Source organism: Microtus pennsylvanicus, chromosome 7, assembly GCF_037038515.1.
Source record: "Microtus pennsylvanicus isolate mMicPen1 chromosome 7, mMicPen1.hap1, whole genome shotgun sequence".
Classification (NCBI taxonomy): Eukaryota; Metazoa; Chordata; class Mammalia; order Rodentia; family Cricetidae; genus Microtus; species Microtus pennsylvanicus.
The window spans coordinates 1,256,742-1,276,223 of record NC_134585.1 but is presented as its reverse complement, the minus strand read 5'-3'; the positions used below and the strand labels follow the sequence as shown (position 1 = coordinate 1,276,223).

General features: G+C 53.0%; 2 protein-coding genes across 2 annotated transcripts; one reads left to right on the top strand and one right to left on the bottom strand.

The window, feature by feature from the left end:
- Positions 1–1,916: 1,916 nt before the first annotated feature.
- Dhx16 (DEAH-box helicase 16) lies at positions 1,917–13,884 on the top strand. Its single transcript, XM_075979306.1, has 20 exons — positions 1,917–2,277; positions 3,751–3,995; positions 4,097–4,262; positions 4,510–4,566; positions 4,961–5,215; positions 5,309–5,512; positions 5,589–5,783; positions 6,069–6,179; positions 6,309–6,424; positions 7,752–7,962; positions 8,132–8,230; positions 8,340–8,492; positions 10,018–10,158; positions 10,298–10,460; positions 10,664–10,782; positions 10,918–10,985; positions 11,312–11,474; positions 11,741–11,902; positions 12,264–12,437; positions 13,668–13,884. The coding sequence occupies exons 1-20, from the start codon at positions 2,071–2,073 to the stop codon at positions 13,794–13,796; spliced, it is 3,138 nt and encodes a 1,045-aa protein (XP_075835421.1). The 5' UTR covers positions 1,917–2,070; the 3' UTR covers positions 13,797–13,884.
- A 47-nt stretch (positions 13,885–13,931) lies between these two features.
- On the bottom strand, positions 13,932–19,288 carry C7H6orf136 (chromosome 7 C6orf136 homolog). Its single transcript, XM_075979359.1, has 6 exons — positions 19,082–19,288; positions 17,544–17,948; positions 17,166–17,254; positions 16,793–16,993; positions 14,304–14,373; positions 13,932–14,223 (listed from the first exon to the last, which is right to left on the bottom strand). Exons 1-6 carry the CDS (start codon positions 19,151–19,153, stop codon positions 14,110–14,112), a joined length of 951 nt encoding a protein of 316 aa, XP_075835474.1. The 5' UTR covers positions 19,154–19,288; the 3' UTR covers positions 13,932–14,109.
- Between the last annotated feature and the right edge of the window lie 194 nt (positions 19,289–19,482).

Here is a 19,482-nt window from a genome sequence, read left to right as displayed (position 1 = left end):
GATCTGGAACCCAGAGGTTCTAGGTTGGAACTTAATGTGCAGAACAGGGTGATCTGGAACCCAGAGGTTCTAGGTTGGAACTTACTGTGTAGAACAGGGTGATCTGGAACCCAGAGGTTCTGCCTCTGCTTCCAGAGTGCTGGAATTAAAGGCTTATACCACCACATCTGGCTTTAAAAAAAAAAAAGTCTTGCCGGGTAGTGGTGGCACACACCTTCAATTCTAGCACTCTGAAAGGCAAGCAGATCTCTGTGAGTTTGAGGCCAGCCTGGTCTGCACAGTGAGTTCCAGGACAGGCTCCAAAGTTACACAGAAAAACCCTGTCTCAAAAAAAAAAAAATCTTTACAAGGACGGGTGGAGAGATGACCTGGCAGTTAAGAGCACTTGTTCTTGCTGGGCCAAGCTCCAGTCCCGAGCACCCATAGAGTGGCTCACAGCCGTCTGTAAATCCAGTTCCATGGAACCAGACATTTTCCTGTCCTCCCTGGGCACCAGGCACACATATGGTACACAGACGTACATGTGGTCAAAACATTCACAGCTGGGCGATAGTGGCGCCTCTAATCCCAGCACTCGGAAGCAGAGACAGGCACATCTCTCTCAGTTCGAGGCCAGTCCGGTTTAAGGAGTGAGTTCCAAGACAGCCAGAAATGCTCAGAGAAACCTTGCCTCGAAAAAAAATTTACAAAAAAATAAATCATATAGGAGCTGGAGAGATGGCTCAGGACACTGGCTACTCTTCCCCAACATCAGTACCAGCAACCTTTCACTACTTTTGATTTGTATAGAAATTACATATTTCATCCAAGTGTGATACTGTCTATAATCCCAACACTTAGGAAGTGGGGTTAGGAGGATTTAGAGTTCGAGGTTGTCTTTAGCTGAGCAGTACACACAAAGCCAGCAGGTGCTGCCTGAGACCCTGCTTAAGGGGGCGTGGCTGGAGAGAAAGGGGGCGTGGCTGGGGAGACAGACGGCTCAGCAGTTAAGAGCAACTCCTTGCATGGTGGCTCATCTGTAACCACCGTTTTAAGAGAGCCAATGCCCTCTTCAGGCTTCTGTCTGGTATACATACTTGCAAGTAAAACTTTTTTTTTTTTTTTTTTTTTGTTTTGTTTTGTTTTGTTTTTCGAGACAGGGTTTCTCTGTGGCTTTGGAGCCTGTCCTGGAACTAAGCTCTGTAGACCAGGCTGGTCTGCAAGTAAAACTTTTATATATACATAAACAAAAAATCAGAAAGAGGGGCCGGAGAGATGAGTCAGTGGTTAAGAGCACTTGCTGCTCCTTCAGAGGACCTGCTTTTGGTCCCCAGAAACCACATCAGGCAGCTCACAACTGTCTGTAACTTCAGCTCCAGAGAGACACCATATCCCTGATCTAAAGGGCTCTTCCACACACGTGGTGCATAAATAAAATAAACACCTTACTTTTTAAAATTAAGATATCAGAACTCCTACCCAACTTACATATTGCTATTAAGTAGCTTTAAATTATTTTTAACATTTTTAATTATGCGCTTGTGTGTATGTGCACACGAGTGCAGGGGTCAGTAGAGGCCAGAGGTGTTGGATCCCCCTGGAGCTGGAGTTACAAGTAGTTGGTTACGAGAAAATGTGGGCGCTGGGACTCGAACTCGAGCTCTCCGAGCATTCTTCCCCAGCACCTTATTATATGTCTTGTTTCCTAAACCTGATTCCTACCTATTCCTTTTATCCCACGCGATGGGATAGTCTCCTACATAGGGCCTTGTGTTCACTGAGAGCAGCATTTGCGCACCGACCATCAGGGGGCAACAGAGGGCTTGTGTTTGAAAACCTGGTCCCCGGAGTGTCCGCAAAGAGCCTGCGCGATTTGAACCCTCCCAGCCACCGTTAAGCTCGATCCGGAAGAGCTCGACTCTTTCCGGGTTTCGCGGCTTTGAAAGCCAATTTGGGGCTACCCAGTCCGGCACTCTGGACTAGGACTGTCTACGGCCGCCGGCGCGGGCCCGTGGCGCTGCAGATCTCTCCTGGCCCCGCCGCCGTCCTGGCTGCTCTGCAGCCTGCGCGCCCGAAGCGGGACGCGTCGCCATGGCGACGCCGGCGGGGCTGGAGCGATGGGTACAGGAGGAGCTGCACTCGGTGCTGGGGCTGAGCGAGCGGCACGTCGCGCAGTTCCTGATCGGCACGGCGCAGCGCTGCGCCTCGGCTGAGGAGTTTGTGCAGCGCCTGCGCGACACCGAAACGCTGGACCTGGGCGGGCCGGCGCGGGACTTCGCGTTGAGGCTCTGGAGCAAGGTGTGTGCCGCCGGGGCGGGCCACTCGCAGCTCAGGGGGACCGCTTCACGTACACGCATCTTGCGTTTCGAGACCGAGTGTAGCTGTCTCTTGTAGGGATGTCTGGAACTTTGAAAATGTAGTACACAAGCTGGCTTCGAACTTGCAGAGAGACCCACCATTCCTGGCTCCGCCAAACATCTGTCTTTCTCCCCTGTTACCTAGCTACTGTGGTAGGTGCGGGGCATACAGCTCTGTGGAGAAGACTTAGGAGAGAGGGATCTGCGAACATCTTTAAACCTAGAGCCCTTGTTAGTTACCCACATACTCCAGGGCTGAGGATGTCTCTCAGGTGGTAGAGTCTTGTCTAGCATACAGTAAGTCTTGGGTTAAGTTTCAAGTCCTGGGAAAAAGTCACTGAGAACAGAGCTATGGGAATTAGCAATTAAAAGTTAGGATGGAGGCTTAGCAGTTAAAAACCCTTGCTGCTCTTCCAGAGGACTTAAGTTCCCAGCGGCCAGCTCTAGTGGCACACAACGACCTGTAATTACAGCTCCAAGGGGATCTGATGTGCCTTCCGGCCTTTGCCAGGGCTCCATACCCATACACATAAATGGATAACAATAAATCTTTTTTTTTTTTTTTTTTTTTGGTTTTTCGAGACAGGGTTTCTCTGTGGCTTTGGAGCCTGTCCTGGAACTCGCTCTGTAGACCAGGCTGGTCTCGAACTCACAGAGATCCACCTGCCTCTGCCTCCCGAGTGCTGGGATTAAAGGCGTGCGCCACCATCGCCCGGCAATAACAATAAATCTTAAAAAGAAAGTGGGTTGTGGAATGTAAACTACTTGAACTCTGAGCCTTTTTTTTTTTTATTCTATTGTGGGACTGGAGAGATGACTCAGAGATCAAGATCGCTGGCTGCTCTTCCAGAGATCTCTGGTTCAATTCCCAGCACCCACATGGCAGCTTACAACTGTCTGTAACTCTAGTTCCAGGGAATTTGACACCCTCACATAGATACACATGCTGGAAAAACACAAGGCACATAAAAGTAAAAATAATCATTAAAATTTAAAAAAATTCCATTGTGTGTGGATATCAGAGGACACCCTGTGGGTGCTGGGTCTCGCTCTCCACCATAGGGTAGTTTTTAATAATCATTTGATAGATGGGTTCCTGGAAGGAAGTTCAGAAGCAGAGGGCCCTGTTGAGCTGAGAACATGGAGCAGAGAATGATGAAGATTGGTTTAAGATAAAGGCAAATGAGCCGGGCGGTGGTGGCACATGTCTTTAATCCCAGCACTCAGGAGGCAGGCGCAGGTGGATCTCTGAGTTCGAGGCCAGCCTGGTCTACAGAGCTAGTTCCAGGACAGGCTCCAAAGCTACAGAGAAACCCAGTCTCGAAAAACAAAGACAAACAAACAAACAAAAGATAAAGGCAAACGAGAGTGGTGAAGTCAGGAGCTGCCACACCAGCGTGTTTTCTACTGGCAGGTGCCACGGAAGGCCGTGGTGGAAAAGCCAGCTCGGGCAGCTGAGCGAGAGGCCCGCGCCCTGCTGGAGAAGAACCGTTCGTATAAGTTGCTGGAAGACAGCGAGAGCGATGAGGAGGCAGTGGGCAGGGACGCGAGCAGTCTCCAAAAGAAGCGGAGAAGACGGAAACACCTCAGGAAGAAACACCACGGGGAGGAGGAAGAAGAAGAGGAAGAGGTTTCCGAAGTAGGAAAGGGAAAGTCAGGGTAAGTCTGAAGCGAGGAGAGAGGGAATCGGAGCAGGTGTTTGGTTGCCGGGAGGATAAGCTTCCTCGATACCCCTCTTTGACGCGCTGGGCTGGGTTCAGGGGGAGTAAGTCACCCGCGGAGGACAAGCCAGCCTCAGAGGATGAGTGGGAGCGGACGGAGCGCGAGCGTCTTCAGGACCTGGAGGAACGGGATGCCTTTGCCGAGCGGGTTCGTCAACGGGACAAGGACCGGACCCGGAATGTTCTGGAGCGGTCAGACAAGAAGGTGAGCTAAAGAACGATAAACCTGGATGTGGTTGCAGAGATGTCTCTGGGAAGACAAGGGTTGTCGCTAGGCTTCCTGTGTGGCGCAACAGGGTCCTGTGGGCTTTCTGGTTAGGGCTCTCCCTGCCTGGTTGAAATCACAGAGGCTCCTCACTGAGAAGGGCAGTGAAGGACGTTTGTCATTCTGAGGGAATGGTCAGAGACGTGGGTATCTTTGGCCTCATGACCCTCTACTTGATTTCTTCTAGGCTTATGAAGAGGCTCAGAAACGCCTCAAGATGGCTGAGGAAGACCGGAAAGCCATGGTGAGACCCTGTGTTCAAGAAGCAAGATCCAAAGACAAGAGAAAGACTGATGGAGTTGTTTGGCCATAGCAGGAAGTGTTTCAGAGGGATTCCGGTGAAATGCAGGTGGATGGTCAGTCTCTAAAAGAGGGGGCCTGGATGACAGGAACCAGCAAAGAATGGGCTTGGTTTGTAAAAAGAAGAAAGTGACAAACCCTCTTGACTCTGTAAGATCAAGTCATAGTGTTTGTAAATAAAATCTGACTTTTCCTGTCCCCAGGACTTGATGCAAACACGAAGCAGCTAGTATCAAATGTCTCACTGCTGTCCTCTTTCGAGTTTCCCACACTCCTCTTGTAGGGAACTGTGTTGCTGCTCCGGTAGGATGAGGATTTGACTGTCCTTCCCAACCCAGGTCCCTGAGCTCCGGAAGAAGTCTCGCCGAGAATACCTGGCGAAGCGGGAGCGGGAAAAGCTGGAGGACCTGGAAGCAGAGCTGGCTGATGAGGAGGTCCTCTTCGGGGACGTGGAGCTGAGCCGCCACGAGCGCAGGGAACTCAAGTATAAGCGACGAGTGAGGGACCTGGCCCGGGAGTACCGGGCGGCCGGCGAGCAGGAGAAGCTGGAGGCCACGAACCGCTACCATATGCCCAAGGAGACTCGAGGCCAGGTGAGGGAGCCCTTGCTGCTCCTGAGCGAGGTGCTTGTGGTGGCTGGTCCGGGCCATTCATCTTCAGGCACGTCGGTTTGCCTCTCTCCATAGCCAGCTCGAACTGTGGACGTCGTGGAGGAGGAATCGGGTGCCCCAGGAGAGGAGCAACGGCGCTGGGAGGAGGCCCGGCTAGGTGCCGCATCTCTTAAGTTTGGGGCCCGAGACGCCGCCTCGCAGGAGCCCAAGTACCAGCTGGTGCTGGAGGAGGATGAGACCATTGAGTTTGTCCGTGCTGCTCAGCTCCAGGGTGACGAGGTGAGAGGAGGAGTCTGGGATGTTGGGAGGGCCCTCTGAAGATGGTGGGGACTTCACTCTCCACCCCCTTCCTCAGGAGCCGACCTCAGCTCCAGCCCCATCAGCCCAGGCCCAGCAGAAGGAATCCATCCAGGCCGTGCGCCGCAGCCTGCCGGTGTTCCCCTTCAGAGAGGAGCTCCTGACCGCCATTGCCAGTCACCAGGTCCTCATCATCGAAGGCGAGACTGGCTCTGGGAAGACCACACAGATCCCACAGTACCTCTTTGAGGAGGTCAGTCATTGCAGCCAAGGCCCAATGTCGCCAAGGGCCCAGGCCTTGAGTCAGACCTGGCAGACCTTTGTGTGATGGTTGGCGGAGTCCTGTCCTGTCCTGTCCACCCAGTCATGAGGCTTTTCAGACAGGCTGGGGGAGCTGACTCGGCACCCCTCGGGGCCCTGGTTTTCACTCACCTGTTCTCTCCTGACTTAAATCTTTCGTCTCTTCTCTTCTCCCTGCCTTGCCTGGCTCAGGACAGCATCTCTGTCAGAGGATTACCTCTTTCTCCTCTCCTCTTAGGGCTACACGAAGAAGGGTATGAAGATTGCGTGCACCCAGCCCCGGAGAGTGGCGGCCATGAGTGTGGCTGCCCGAGTGGCCCGCGAGATGGGTGTGAAGCTCGGGAATGAGGTGAGTTCTTCAGGGATCCAGGAGAGGGAAACCTCAGGTCTGGGCCCCGGTCGGTCGGTCGGTCCTTCTTACCACCTCGCCGTCTCGGCACCGGTCGGTCGTCTTTACCGCCTCACCGTCTCTGACTAGGTTGGCTATAGCATCCGGTTTGAGGATTGCACGTCTGAGCGGACCGTTCTGCGCTACATGACAGATGGGATGCTGCTCCGGGAGTTCCTCTCTGAGCCTGACCTTGCAAGCTACAGGTACGCTTGGTACCTGCCTTTCTGTGGATGCACGGCCCAATTGCTGGGCTGCCTGCTCCCCCCAACTTTCTTCCCGGAGCAGGTTGGCTGCTGTCTGTTCACTTAACACACCAGTTCTTTTTAGTGTATTGAAACACGGTTTTGCTTTATAGCCCAGGCAGGCCTGGAGCTCACTGTGTAAGCTGAGCTGGTCTCAGTCTTGTAGTCTCAACACTGAGCTCATGAGAAAGAGCCACCATGCCAAGCAGTGTGTGCTTTAAGACATGGTCCCACTCCACTTCTGCAGTAGAATAGCTGTTCCCGACTGACCCAGAGATGTCTGACTTCTTCCATTTCTGCTTCTAGGCAGTTTCCTGCCTTTTGGCTTTATTACATTTGAAAAGAAAATTTTGCTGGGCAGTGGTGGTGCATGCCTTTAATCCTAGCACTTTGAGGCAGAAGCAGTCAGATTGCTGAGTTTGAGGCCAGCCTGGTCTCCAGGGTGAGTTCCAGGACAGCCAGCACTGTTTCACAGAGAAACCCTTTCTTGAAAAACAACAACAACAACAGCAACAACAAACCCCTATTTTTGTGTGTGTGTATGTAAGTGCATGTGTATGCGTGTGTGTGTATATGTGTGTATGCGTGTGTGTGCAATGGCATATGCAGTGGATCAGGAAGCAGCCTGCAGGGGTCCATTCTCCCCTTTCACCACGTAGCCTTGATGGCCAGCACCTTTACTGTTGGATCATTTTACCCGTACTATCTTGACTGCTTTTCTTTTTTTTTTTTAAATATTTATTTATTTATTATGTATACAATATTCTGTCTGTGTGCCTGAAGGCCAGAAGAGGGTGCCAGACCTCTTTACAGATGGTTGTGAGCCACCATGTGGTTGCTGGGAATTGAACTCAGGACCTTTGGAAGAGCAGGCAATGCTCTTAACCACTGAGCCATCTCTCCAGCCCCCTCTTTTTTTTTTTTTTGGTTTTTCGAGACAGGGTTTCTCTGTGGTTTTGGAGCCTGTCCTGGAACTAGCTCTGTAGACCAGGCTGCTCTAGAACTCACAGAGATCCGCCTGCCTCTGCCTCCCGAGTGCTGGGATTAAAGGCGTGCGCCACCACCGCCCAGCTTGACTGCTTTTCTTGACCAAGTCCAGGATGGGTCATAGCTCACAGAACCCTGGTCCTTCTCAGCATCTGTCAGAATCCTATGACTGGAATACTTGACTCCTCCCCCTCCTCCTTTTTAGTCCTGCCCGCTCCTTAGCCCCGCCCCTCTCCCATCCAGCTCCCTGCTTTCCCTCACTTTCCCTTCTCCCTCACCCCTCTCCCCTTTCCTCCCCCAGTGTGGTGATGGTGGACGAAGCCCACGAACGGACTCTGCACACGGACATTCTCTTCGGGTTAATTAAGGATGTTGCTCGATTCCGCCCTGAGCTCAAGGTCCTGGTAGCTTCAGCCACACTGGACACGGCCCGTTTTTCCACCTTCTTTGATGACGCCCCCGTCTTCCGAATCCCTGGACGCAGGTTTCCAGTTGACATCTTCTATACCAAGGTGCCCCTTGGGAGGATGGCGTCACTGTGAGGCGGAGGAGCTGGGGCCGGTTTAGGATGCTGTCCAAGGGAAGGGTCTAATGTGACACCAGGGTGGGGGTAAAAGACATGCTGAGGAGGGAGAAGAGTCTGAGCTGGTGGCCCTTTGTGACCCGAACCTTCCTCCTCAGGCCCCAGAGGCTGACTACCTCGAAGCCTGTGTTGTGTCTGTGCTGCAGATCCACGTGACACAGCCCCCTGGGGATATACTCGTGTTCCTGACAGGGCAGGTATGCGCTGTGGTGGGAAGCGGGTGGGTGGGTGGACTGTTTCAGGGAAGGACAGGGCTGGTGTGTGGGTCCTGTGACCAGGACTCCTGCCCTCCTGCTCTCCATCCAGGAGGAGATTGAGGCTGCCTGTGAGATGCTTCAGGACCGCTGCCGTAGACTGGGTTCCAAAATCCGGGAGCTCCTGGTGCTGCCCATTTATGCGAACCTGCCCTCCGACATGCAGGCTCGCATCTTCCAGCCCACACCCCCCGGGGCCCGAAAGGTCAGTGGGGGAAGCCTTTGCCCCTCACCCTGCTGCCCAGGCAGTGAATATCGAACAGGGCGTATGCTGCCCTTGTTTACCCGGCTGTTGGGCACAGCTGAGGCGCAGCCAGGCCCTCACCTTCCGGCCGGAGAGAAGTGAAGTTAGCAGTAGCTGAGAGATAGCGAAGCTTCAAGTTTAGTGGGCTGAGGAAGCCTATGTTTGCCAGGACATAGGGTCAGAGTGACCCTTGATAAAATGGCTGGGAGGACCCGGAGGAAAGCAGGCGTGCCTGTGAAGTCAGGAGTGGGTTTGAGGGTTTTGAGTGCTTCCGCAGCCAAAGCTGTAACAGCCCTGTCTGTCCTGGAACTAGCTCTGTAACCAAGGCTGGCCTCAAACTCACAGATCCGCCTGCCTCTGTCTCTCAAGTGCTGGGATTAAAGGCTATGCCGTCATTGTCTGGCTTCACTCAGATTTTAAAAACCAAAGGATTTTAAGTAGACTTATGGTTCTCATTGAGCAAATATTTATCGAGGGCTTGGGGATGTGGCTCAGTGTAAACACGCGCTCAGCATGCATGAGGCCCCGGCGCCGAGGCCCAGGACTGCTGCGCGGGGAGGATATTCCGATAGGCAAAGTAAGACTTACAGTCTGGTGGGAGGAGACGTAGGCGTGTAAGTCTGTGTCAGTTTGTACTGAGGACAGTGAAGAGATTCAGGACAGCACGGGAAGGTGGAAACAGAATCAGGGCTGAAGGGAGGAAGAGCAGAAAGTCTATTTCCAGTGGTGGAGGGAGGCTGCTCTCCAAAGGCCAGGGTGGAGTGGAGGAAAGAGGGGGTGGCCCAGGCTGCTGTCCAGAAGGACTGCTCTGCTGACAGACAGGCTGGTGTAGATCATCTCATAGGAGAGTGTGCCTGCAGGAGTCACTGGGCAAGCACACATGGAGGGCGTGAGCAGCCCAGGGGGGTGCGGGAGGGCGCTAGAGGGGGGGATCAGGAGTCACTGGGCAAGCACACATGGAGGGCGTGAGCAGCCCAGGGGGGTGCGGGAGGGCGCTAGAGGGGGGGATCAGGAGTCACTGGGCAAGCACACATGGAGGGCGTGAGCAGCCCAGGGGGGTGCGGGAGGGCGTTAGAGGGGGGGATCAGGAGTCACTGGGCAAGCACACATGGAGGGCGTGAGCAGCCCAGGGGGGTGCGGGAGGGCGCTAGAGGGGGGGATCAGGAGTCACTGGGCAAGCACACATGGAGGGCGGGAGCAGCCTAGGGGGGTGCGGGAGGGCGCTAGAGGGGGGGATCAGGAGTCACTGGCGCGGAGGGCAGGAGCAGATAGTGGTGGAGAGGTAGCGCAGGGTCCTTGACATCCCATCCTCCATCTCTGAAGAAAACCCCTAAATTCAGTTTTACTTCTTTGGTATGCCCCTCTGACTGCCACTCCAGACCTGCCTCACCTCATCGCTTGGCCTTTGGACGCTGTCCCTCATTGCATTGAACTTTCCCAGGTGTCTAGTGAGCTGGTCACTGGCTGACTCTGTCCTCTCACTTAGGTGGTTGTGGCGACAAACATTGCAGAAACCTCGCTCACCATCGAAGGCATCATTTATGTGCTGGACCCAGGGTTCTGCAAGCAGAAGAGCTACAATCCCCGGACAGGCATGGAGTCTCTCACCGTCACGCCCTGCAGCAAGGTCAGCCCGCATCTCTGTGAGGTCCAGGGAGGCAGATTGTCCCCCAGAGTATTTGAGGACAGAGTTCAGTGGTCTAAATACTCCAGACTTTTGAGTCAACACCGCCCTGGCCATGTGTTTGCCTCGGCTTTCTTTCTAGGCCTCAGCCAATCAGCGGGCTGGCCGTGCAGGTCGGGTGGCTGCAGGGAAGTGTTTCCGCCTGTACACGGCCTGGGCCTATCAGCATGAGCTGGAGGAGACCACAGTTCCTGAGATCCAGAGGACAAGCCTGGGCAACGTTGTGCTACTGCTGAAGAGCCTAGGTGACTGGGCTGCCCGGGTCCTCCATCCTGCCAGGGTGGGTGGGAGGCGGGCGCTGGAGCTGGTGTGGGGGGGACTCTAGCTCGGGGAGGACTCTATTCCAGTCTCCATCCTGCCAGGGCGGGTGGGGGGCGGGTGCTGGAGCTGGTGTTGGGGGGGGGCTCTAGCTCGGGGAGGACTCCCTTCCACGCTCCCTTCTCTCCAGGGATCCATGACCTGATGCACTTTGACTTCCTGGACCCTCCGCCCTATGAGACCCTGCTGTTGGCTCTGGAACAGCTGTATGCGCTTGGAGCCCTCAACCACCTTGGAGAACTCACCACGGTGAGGAGCCGGCATAGGCTGGGACAGGGTGAAGGAGAGTCTGAAGGCTCTGGGAACCCCTGAGTGTTGCCAAGGACTCTTGTAGTGGTGGAAGAAACCTGAGGAAAACCGGCCTCATCTTTCCCTTTCTTTTAGTCTGGTCGAAAGATGGCAGAGCTGCCTGTGGATCCTATGCTGTCTAAAATGATCTTGGCCTCCGAGAAGTGAGTCTGACCCACCCAGCTCCTGGCACAAACTGGCCACACCGTCTCGGTCTCAAGTGCCACCTCTCTCTTCTCTTCATGTTTTTAAATAAATGTTATTTAAGATATATAAGAAGTCTTAAGCCGGGTGGTGGTGGCACACATCTTTAATCTCACTTGGGAATCAGAGGCAGGCGGATCTCTGTGAGTTCAAGGCCAGACAGTTCCAGGACAGCCAGGGCAGTTACAAAGAAGTAAGACAGAGAGAGCTCAGAAACCTCCGTCCATCCGTTCTCATTTGTCCTTTGAGGTCTGGCTGTGACCTCATCTCTTGCTGCCCTCCCCAGGTACAGCTGCTCAGAAGAGATCCTGACAGTGGCCGCTATGCTGTCTGTCAACAACTCCATCTTCTACCGTCCCAAGGACAAGGTCGTCCATGCAGACAACGCCCGCGTCAACTTCTTCCTCCCTGGTGGGGACCACCTGGTTCTGCTAAACGTGTACACACAGGTCACTGGGAAAGGGGGATTTGGGAAGCGTGGGATACTTCTTTTTTGAAAGATTTATTTATTATTATGTACACAGTCCTCTGCCTGCATGTAGAGGGCACCAGACCCCATGACAGATGGCTGTGAGCGACCATGTTGGGTGCTGGGAATTGAACCCAGGACCTCTGGACGAGCAGCCAGTGCTCTTGGCCACTGAGCCATCTCTCCAGCCCCCAAGGATGGGATCCTTCTGTCCTGATGTTAAAGCTTAGGCCTTCGTCTTGGCAGTGGGCTGAGAGCGGCTACTCTTCCCAGTGGTGCTATGAGAACTTCGTACAGTTCAGGTCCATGCGCCGAGCCCGGGATGTGCGAGAGCAGCTGGAGGGGCTCTTGGAGCGTGTGGAAGTCGGCTTGACTTCCTGCCAAGGAGACTATGTTCGTGTGCGCAAGGTCAGGGTTCTTGTTAATGTTTTGTCTTTTTTTTCCTCTTTTTGTTTTTTTCAAGATGGGGATTCTCTGTGTAGTCTTGGCTGTCCTGGAACTCGCTCTGTAGACCAGGCTGGCCTCAAAGGTGGAGATCCACCTGTCTCTGCCTCCCAAGTGCTGGGATTAGAGACATGTGCTTCTTAAACCCACTTCTGCGGGCACACAGCAGTTCCCCTGCCTCAGCTCTTTCCTGGTGTTTACTGGAGCCTAGACAGTACGTCAGTGGGTTCCTCACCTTTCTAGTTCTCCAGGAAGCTGAGCTCAGAGGTGGTAAGTGGAAGGCCCCCAGATGGTGCCTAACGATATTTTCTCGCCTGCTCCTTAGGCCATCACTTCGGGTTATTTTTACCACACGGCAAGGCTGACTCGGAGTGGCTACCGCACAGTGAAGCAGCAGCAGACAGTGTTTATCCATCCCAACTCCTCTCTCTTTGAACAGCAGCCACGCTGGCTGCTCTACCATGAGCTTGTCCTGACAACAAAGGAGTTCATGAGACAGGTGAGGGACCCGCTTGCTCAGGTGGGGAGAGACCGGAGTTCATGAGACAGGTGAGGGACTCCCTCGCTCAGGTGGGGAGAGACCGGAGTTCATGAGACAGGTGAGGGACTCGCTCGCTCAGGTGGGGAGAGACAGGAGTTCATGAGACAGGTGAGGGACCCGCTTGCTCAGGTGGGGAGAGACGGGGAGACAGTATGCTGGCATCTTAAGCTCAATTCATATTTCTGGGACTGGCATTGAAACAAGGTTTATTAGTTTAAATGTAATCAAATTTAATGTATGCCTGGGGTGTAGTCAGTGATAGTCCTTAGCACCATTACAAATAAATATAAAAAATCTTTTCTTGCAATTGTTAATGCCTTCCAAGATCTGAGAATTGTAATTCATTCAATAAATAGTTGAAGCTGTGTCTAAAGGCACAGGTCTATAGTCCCTGCTGCTCAGGATGGGGCAGGACGACACACATTCAAGGTCTGCCTAGGTAACGTAGAATGTGGGTCTGGAGAGATGGCTCGGTCATTTAGAGCACGCACTGCTGTTGCAGAGGACCCAGGTTCAGTTTCCAGCATCCATAAATCAAGCAGCTCACAACTGCCTGTACTCCAGTTCAGTTCCAGGGGATCCTCCGTCAGCCTTGCCTGGTCTCTGCAGGCTCTGCACTCATGCACACTCAGACACCTACACACACATATCAAAAGAAATAGAACTAGAGAGATGGTTTCGCAGTTAAGAGCACTGACTGCTCTTCTAGAGGACCTAGGTTCAATCCCCAGCACCGAACATGGTGGCTCACAACTGCCTCTAACTCCAGTTCCAGAGGATCTGACACCCTCTTCTGGCCTTCTTGGGCACCAAGTATGCAGGTAATATATAAACATGTGCAGGCAAAGAACCCATACACATAAACAATGTTTTAGATGTGGAAGAAACTTAGAGGGAGAGCTGAGGATACCTCAGTGACAGTCTTCTGTAGCAAGCACGAGAGCTTTGGTTCCTCTCCTGAATAAAGAAAATGTGCACTCAGTAGTGGAGCTGGAGAAGCAAACGAAGCAGATGACATCTGCCCCGACAGAAGGCTTCTCGGGACACCTGCTGTCCAGAGCATGTCAGGGTGTGTCTGCCGTTGGCATGAAACAGCCTCAGTCAGAGGGGAAAGAAAAGCCTTTTTAACCACACAATGAAGATTCTGGCTGGAAGTAAAGGAATCCTACTGCTCTGTTCCCTCGTTAGGTACTAGAGATCGAGAGCAGCTGGCTTTTGGAGGTGGCTCCTCACTACTACAAGGCCAAGGAACTGGAAGATCCCCATGCTAAGAAAATGCCCAAAAAAGTAGGCAAGACACGAGAAGAACTGGGTTAGAAGATGACGAACGGACTGGACCACACAGCTTCCTATTTCTTCCATACTTTATTTAATACCTACTAAATAAAATTATTTTTGGAATGAAGCGTGTGGGAACTTTGGGACCCAGAGAAAGTGACATGAAACTGTACCTTGTTGTTTCCTTAAACTTTATTATTTACAAATTAAATTACACAGCAGCTTTACACAGCATGAGATGGGAAGAAGGCAGGAGAGTGGAGGGGAGGTGGCCGGCTCTGGACATTCCTGTCCACCTTCACCTCCTCTTGTGCGCAGCAAACTCTTCATGACGCCTCCACCCAAGTTGGGCTCAGGCCTTGGAGCACAAGTGTAAGTTGGGCTCTGGTTCTGAGAGCCCCAGGGCCACCAGAGCGCCTACCAGCAGCTTTTTCACAGGCGTCGAAGGTGAGTGTGAGGGCGTCAGCTGCAGAGACAGGTTAATGAGGCTGGGGGTACACAGACGGTTCTACCCTTCACCCCACCCCACCCAGTCCCAACACTCACCTTGTCTAGGTGATGACGGCAAATGAGGCCACTGGAATTCAGGTAGAAGGTGGAATAGGCATCAAAGGTCCTGGAGAAGGGAGAAGATTTTTGAGGGGGGGGGCGAGTCATCCTGAGACTTAAGCATTTGTTAAAACGAGTTCCTAAGGGTCACGTGGGTTCCATCACCTGAACTGCTTTTCTTGAGCAGGATCTTGAATCCCAGGCTGACTTCCTACTCTCAGCTTGAATACTGGGACCATCAGTCGCTCCACTATGCCCAGCCACCTAATAATAATTTAAAACTCCTAATGCTGCCGGGTGCAGGTGGTGCTTGTCTCTAATCCCAGCACTCGGGAGGCAGAGGCAGGGGGATCTCTGTGAGTTCAAGGCCAATCTGGTCTACAGAGCGAGTTCCAGGACAGGATTCAAAGTTACAGAGAAACCCTGTCTTGAAAAACAAACAAACAAACAAACAAAAAAACCCAAAACCCCCCTAATGCTCAGGTTGGATTCAGAGCAATTAAAAGCAATTAAATCATAACGCCCCTTTTACAGAAGACCTAGATTACTGCTCTGTGCAGCGAAGTTGGTGGCCCATCATTGTTTTACCATGTGGGTGGGCGGGCTGGTGCATGCGCCAGAGCAGAGGACGATCTGGGGAGCGGGTCCCCCTCCTCCCAGCATGTGGGTACCGGGTATTGAGCGAGCTGCTTGTCAGACTCGGAAGCAAGCGTCTTACCCACTAAATCATCCACTGGCCCAGAAACCATTTAAATACTGACAAACAATGGTGGAGGCTGAGCCTAATAAGTTTGGGGGATGTACCAGCCAGAAACTTAACCACGTTGTTCACCCAGGGTCGTGAAACTAAATTTAGGATGCAGTATTTTTATTCATTTGGTTTTTGAGATGGTTTCATATAGTCAACTCCTGATCCTCCAGGGAACGGGAATATTTTGTTCATTAAGAACGTATCATGTGTCAGGTCCAAGTAGCATAGAAGAAACTGAAATTCAGGGATTTCTTCTTTTCCTTCTGAGACAGGCTGACCTAGAACTCACTGTGGAGACTAGGCTGGCCTCAAACTCAGAGATCTGCTTGTCTCTCCTCCCCAGTGCTGGGATGAAGGTATTTATCAACACCACCCAGCTGGGGTTTGTCTGTTTGTCTGTCTGCCCCTTCCTTCCTTCCTTCCTTCCTTCCTTCCTTCCTTCTTTCCCCCCCTTTTTTGTTGTTTTTTTTTTTTTTGAGACAGGGTTTCTCTGTGTACAGTCCTAGCTGTCCTGAATGTACTTTGTAGGCCAGGCTGGCCTCGAACTCACGGAGATCCTCCTGCCTCTGCCTCCCAGGTGCTGGGATTAAAGGCGTATGCCACCACTGCCCGGCTCTGACTGGGGTTTCTTAATAAACACAAAAATCTATTAATTTTATTAAAAGTAGACTGGACAATCGATATGGTTTTGAGTACAGGTACTTGCAGGCAAGCCTGTATACTGAGTTCAATTCCCAGGATCTACACGGTAGAGAGAACTGATTCTCCCCAGCTGTCTTCTGAACCATCACTTACATGCTATGATGTGTACCGCCACATGCACACCCGACCCTTAACTTATGATATGTGTACTACACATGCACACAAACACAAACAAATAAAAAAGTTTTTAATGATTTTTTTAATATTTATTTATTTATAATGTATACAATGTTCTGTATACAGGTGTGTACTCCTGAAGGCCAGAAAAGGGCACCAGATCTCATTACAGATGGTTGTGAGCCACCATGCGGTTGTGGGAATTGAACCCAGGACCTCTGGAAGAGCAACCAGTGCTCTTAACCTCTGAGCCATCTCTCCAGCCCCCCCAAAAATTATTTTTTAAAAAATTTTAAAAAATAGACAAAGTCTCTACCCCCAGGAAATTTTAAGATTTATTTATTTATTAAGTATACAATGTTCTGTCCGTATGTATGCCTGCATGCCAGAAGAGGGCACCAGACCTCATTTCAGATGGTTCTAAGCTACCATGTAGTCTCTGGGAATTGAACTCAGGACCTCTGGAGGAACAGCCAGTGCTCTTAACCACTGACCCCTCTCTCCAGCCCCTCCAGTTCCCCTCAGGAACTCTATAGTCAAATCAGAATAACTCAAGCACTGTTGGGAAACAAGATTGTAGTGGCATTTCATAAATAAAGCTTGCCTGAAGATCAGTGAGTAAAACAGCCCCACTGGTCAGCCTTACAGAGGTGACACACACTTTTAATCCCAGCCCTAGAGAGAATTTTAAAACGAGAGGAGACAGTTCTCAGACATTCTTATTCTAAGATTCCTGAAGGTAGCATGGCCACTTTGGACTGAGGTCGAGATAGGAGCCAGTGGCTGGCTGTTCTGCTTTTCAGATCTTCAGGTTGAACCCCAATTTCTCTGAGTTTTTATTAATTGTGCATCACAAGATGACCAACTCCCAAACGAGGACCATTAGGAAAGTCACTGCAGCTCGGGCCCCTCTTACCGGTAGAGCTCCTCTTTATCACGCCTGTAGAAACGCAGGAAGAGCATGTGTATGGGCAGACCTACGAGCCTCCAGCGGGCTTGCAGGGTCCAGTTCTCAGGGTGGCGGGTCAGCTGTAGAATCTCCAACCGAAACTGTGCAAAATAGTTCCAAGCCAGGAAGCGGCAAAAGGTCAGGGACATAACGTACCATGTCCGGCCCCTGTGAGAATCAAAGGCACAGGGGCATCAGGACTACAGAACTAGAAAGCCAAACTGGCTTCTGTCCAAGGAGTGGGGAAAGAGTCTCGAGAAGGAGCCTAGAACCTTCTCTGAGACAGAGCTCGAGTGTCGAGCACTGGGTCCTCTTCTCCCTCCCTCACCCCGACTCTCACTTGGTACGGATGTTCAGGATCTCATTGGTGAACTCCACATCCATTGAATAGAGAGTGTAGTCATGGGAGCGAAGAAAGAGAGTAGGAAGCTAGGCGGAAGAAGATGGAGTCAGCCCAGTCTGGCCTTGAACCTGGAATCTTCTCCCTGTCACCCTGGTTTGGCTCATTTCTCGGTTATCTATTTTTAGGGTCTAACTTCCACTCCCCCCTACGACCAAAAGGTCATCTCCAGTTTAGCTGTCCTTCATTCCGACCGAGGGACACCTGTTTCCCCAGGAAGCTACTTCACGGCACAGTTCTACGCCTGCCCCGTGCTGCCATGATTTTAGTTGGCTAACTTGCCTCCATATTCTTTCCCACCCCCGATGGACTGCTTACCTCGTGTCTCAGTTTCTCATGCATGACAGCCAGGTGCTCCTCCATACTCTCATCTCTTGACGGGGTGTCAGGGGAGGGACGGGAGGCTCCTGGGGCTTGGAAAGGTATCAAAGCCCCAGGATAGGGGCAAGGGGGTCCCTCAAAAAAAAGGCTCCTAAGCCCATCCAGACAACCATTATGCAACTCAGGTCCTGGTCCCTCCTCCCTCTTTCCCAGAGGAAGAACCACCCACAACGAGTTGAGAGCCTGAACCTGAGAGAGAGGTGGTGGGAGAGCCTGAGGAAGAGGGTGGGTGGGAGGATGTGGGGGTGTGAGTGACCAGAGAAGAGGAAGAGAGGGAGAAGCGGGTGGAGTGGAGTGGGACCACATGGGTGGGAATGGTAGAGTCCGAGGAGAAAGCTGGTCCTAGAATAAGAACAGAAATTAAAAAAAAAAATCAGATGTCTAAGCTAGTCATGGCGGTATTAGGGAGGCAGAGGCAGGACTGCCCATGAGTACCCAGCCAGTAAGACCTAGTTTCAAAAACCAAACAAATTAAATAATGCTTCACTGAAGCTGGGCTGTTGACGAGCTGCACACCCTACCTGCCCCTCTGGCAGAAGAGGGAAGTACTAGAGCAAAGAGGATGGCCTCATCACTATCTCCAATGCACACACAAGGAAAGGGAGCCACATGACAGCAGGACCAGGGCCACCTCCCCAACTTTAGAAAAAGCACCTTTACATTTCCAATCCCCCCCACCAGTCGGAGCCAGTTTTGCATCTCTGACTTCACGAATTAATAAGAATATGTTTTATGAACGAATGAAGAACCAGCTTATTGTAGCATGGATGAAATGATGTGACCCACACATATCTGTGTTCCTGACTCTGAAACTGTGCTGGGCAAAGAACACGCAGGTGAAAGGTACGAATGTTCCGACTCTACTGGAACCTCCATGACTCTCTCCCTGCACCTCAGTGACAGTATGAGGACTATACAGGATAAGGGAACTATTATCATTTTGGGCTCCTCGGAATGACGTAATCCTGGCCGACCGCTGAGGCGTGAACTCCTACGGTCGCTAACTGTTACTACAAGGATGGCAGGTCACCCTAGGTCACGACTGATTCCAGGTCCCTTGGCTCCCGGGGAACCCCAGGGGCAGGGGTACTCCGGTGCCCGGCCTTGCCCTCCAGGGGCCTTCCCTGCCGGGGGCGTGGCACTCGGGAGCCCGGACGGGTCCGTGGGGCCAGACTAGCAATCGAGGACCGCTCCGCAGGTGCAGCGCAGGCCCGCAGTTCCGGTCTCTCCGCCCTGCCCTTCAAATCACCTCCAGGCACAGGTAACGGCGGGAGGCTGGCGCGCGGCGCTGCACCTCACCGGGGACGCCGGTCCCCGGACCCCGTTGATCTCCGCCAAGCCCGCGCCCCCTAACGCGTGCCGCGCCGGCCTGGGAAGGGGCTGCGAGGGCCATTGCGCCTGCGCGGCGCTGCGCCCCGCCCCTCGCCGGCTCCGCGGAGGGTCTTCCTCCCGCCCCTCGGCCGCCTCCGCCTCACCTGGGGTCGAGCCTGGTAGGCACGGAGGCAGGGCCCGAGGCGCCGGGCGGCCCCCCGACTCGGGCGGTACATGGTGTTCCGGGGGTGAGCGGGCGCCTCCCCGCGTCCCGTCTCCTCACTGGGCAGCGCGCCCCGGGGCCGGCTCCGTGAAGGGGAAGCAGGGAGGGGGCCGGGGCCGAGGGAGGGAAACGGAGACGCCGTGCGCCTGCGCAGTGTGGGCCCGCAGCCGCCGAGGGACCGCTGCTGCGCGGGTTGCGCGCCTGCGCTTGGCGTACCGAGGTGCTCCAAGAGCGCCTGCGCAGCCTCTGCCGGACCTGGCGAAGTATGCGCGAAGGTAGAGCTGAATGTGGTGTAATGAGGGGTACGTGAGCTGAAGCTACGACAAGTCACTTGTTTCAATG

Coding starts and splice junctions, on each gene's coding strand:
- Dhx16 (XM_075979306.1), top strand. CDS start 2,071: ATGGCGACGCCGGCGGGGCTGGAGCGATGGGTACAGGAGGAGCTGCAC. Junction 4,567..4,960: donor AGGAAGACCGGAAAGCCATG/GTGAGACCCTGT, acceptor TTCCCAACCCAG/GTCCCTGAGCTCCGGAAGAA. Junction 10,159..10,297: donor CCGTCACGCCCTGCAGCAAG/GTCAGCCCGCAT, acceptor CTTTCTTTCTAG/GCCTCAGCCAATCAGCGGGC.
- C7H6orf136 (XM_075979359.1), bottom strand. CDS start 19,153: ATGTACCGCCCGAGTCGGGGGGCCGCCCGGCGCCTCGGGCCCTGCCTC. Junction 14,374..16,792: donor GATAAAGAGGAGCTCTACCG/GTAAGAGGGGCC, acceptor TCCCTTCTCCAG/GACCTTTGATGCCTATTCCA. Junction 14,224..14,303: donor GCCGTCATCACCTAGACAAG/GTGAGTGTTGGG, acceptor CTGTCTCTGCAG/CTGACGCCCTCACACTCACC.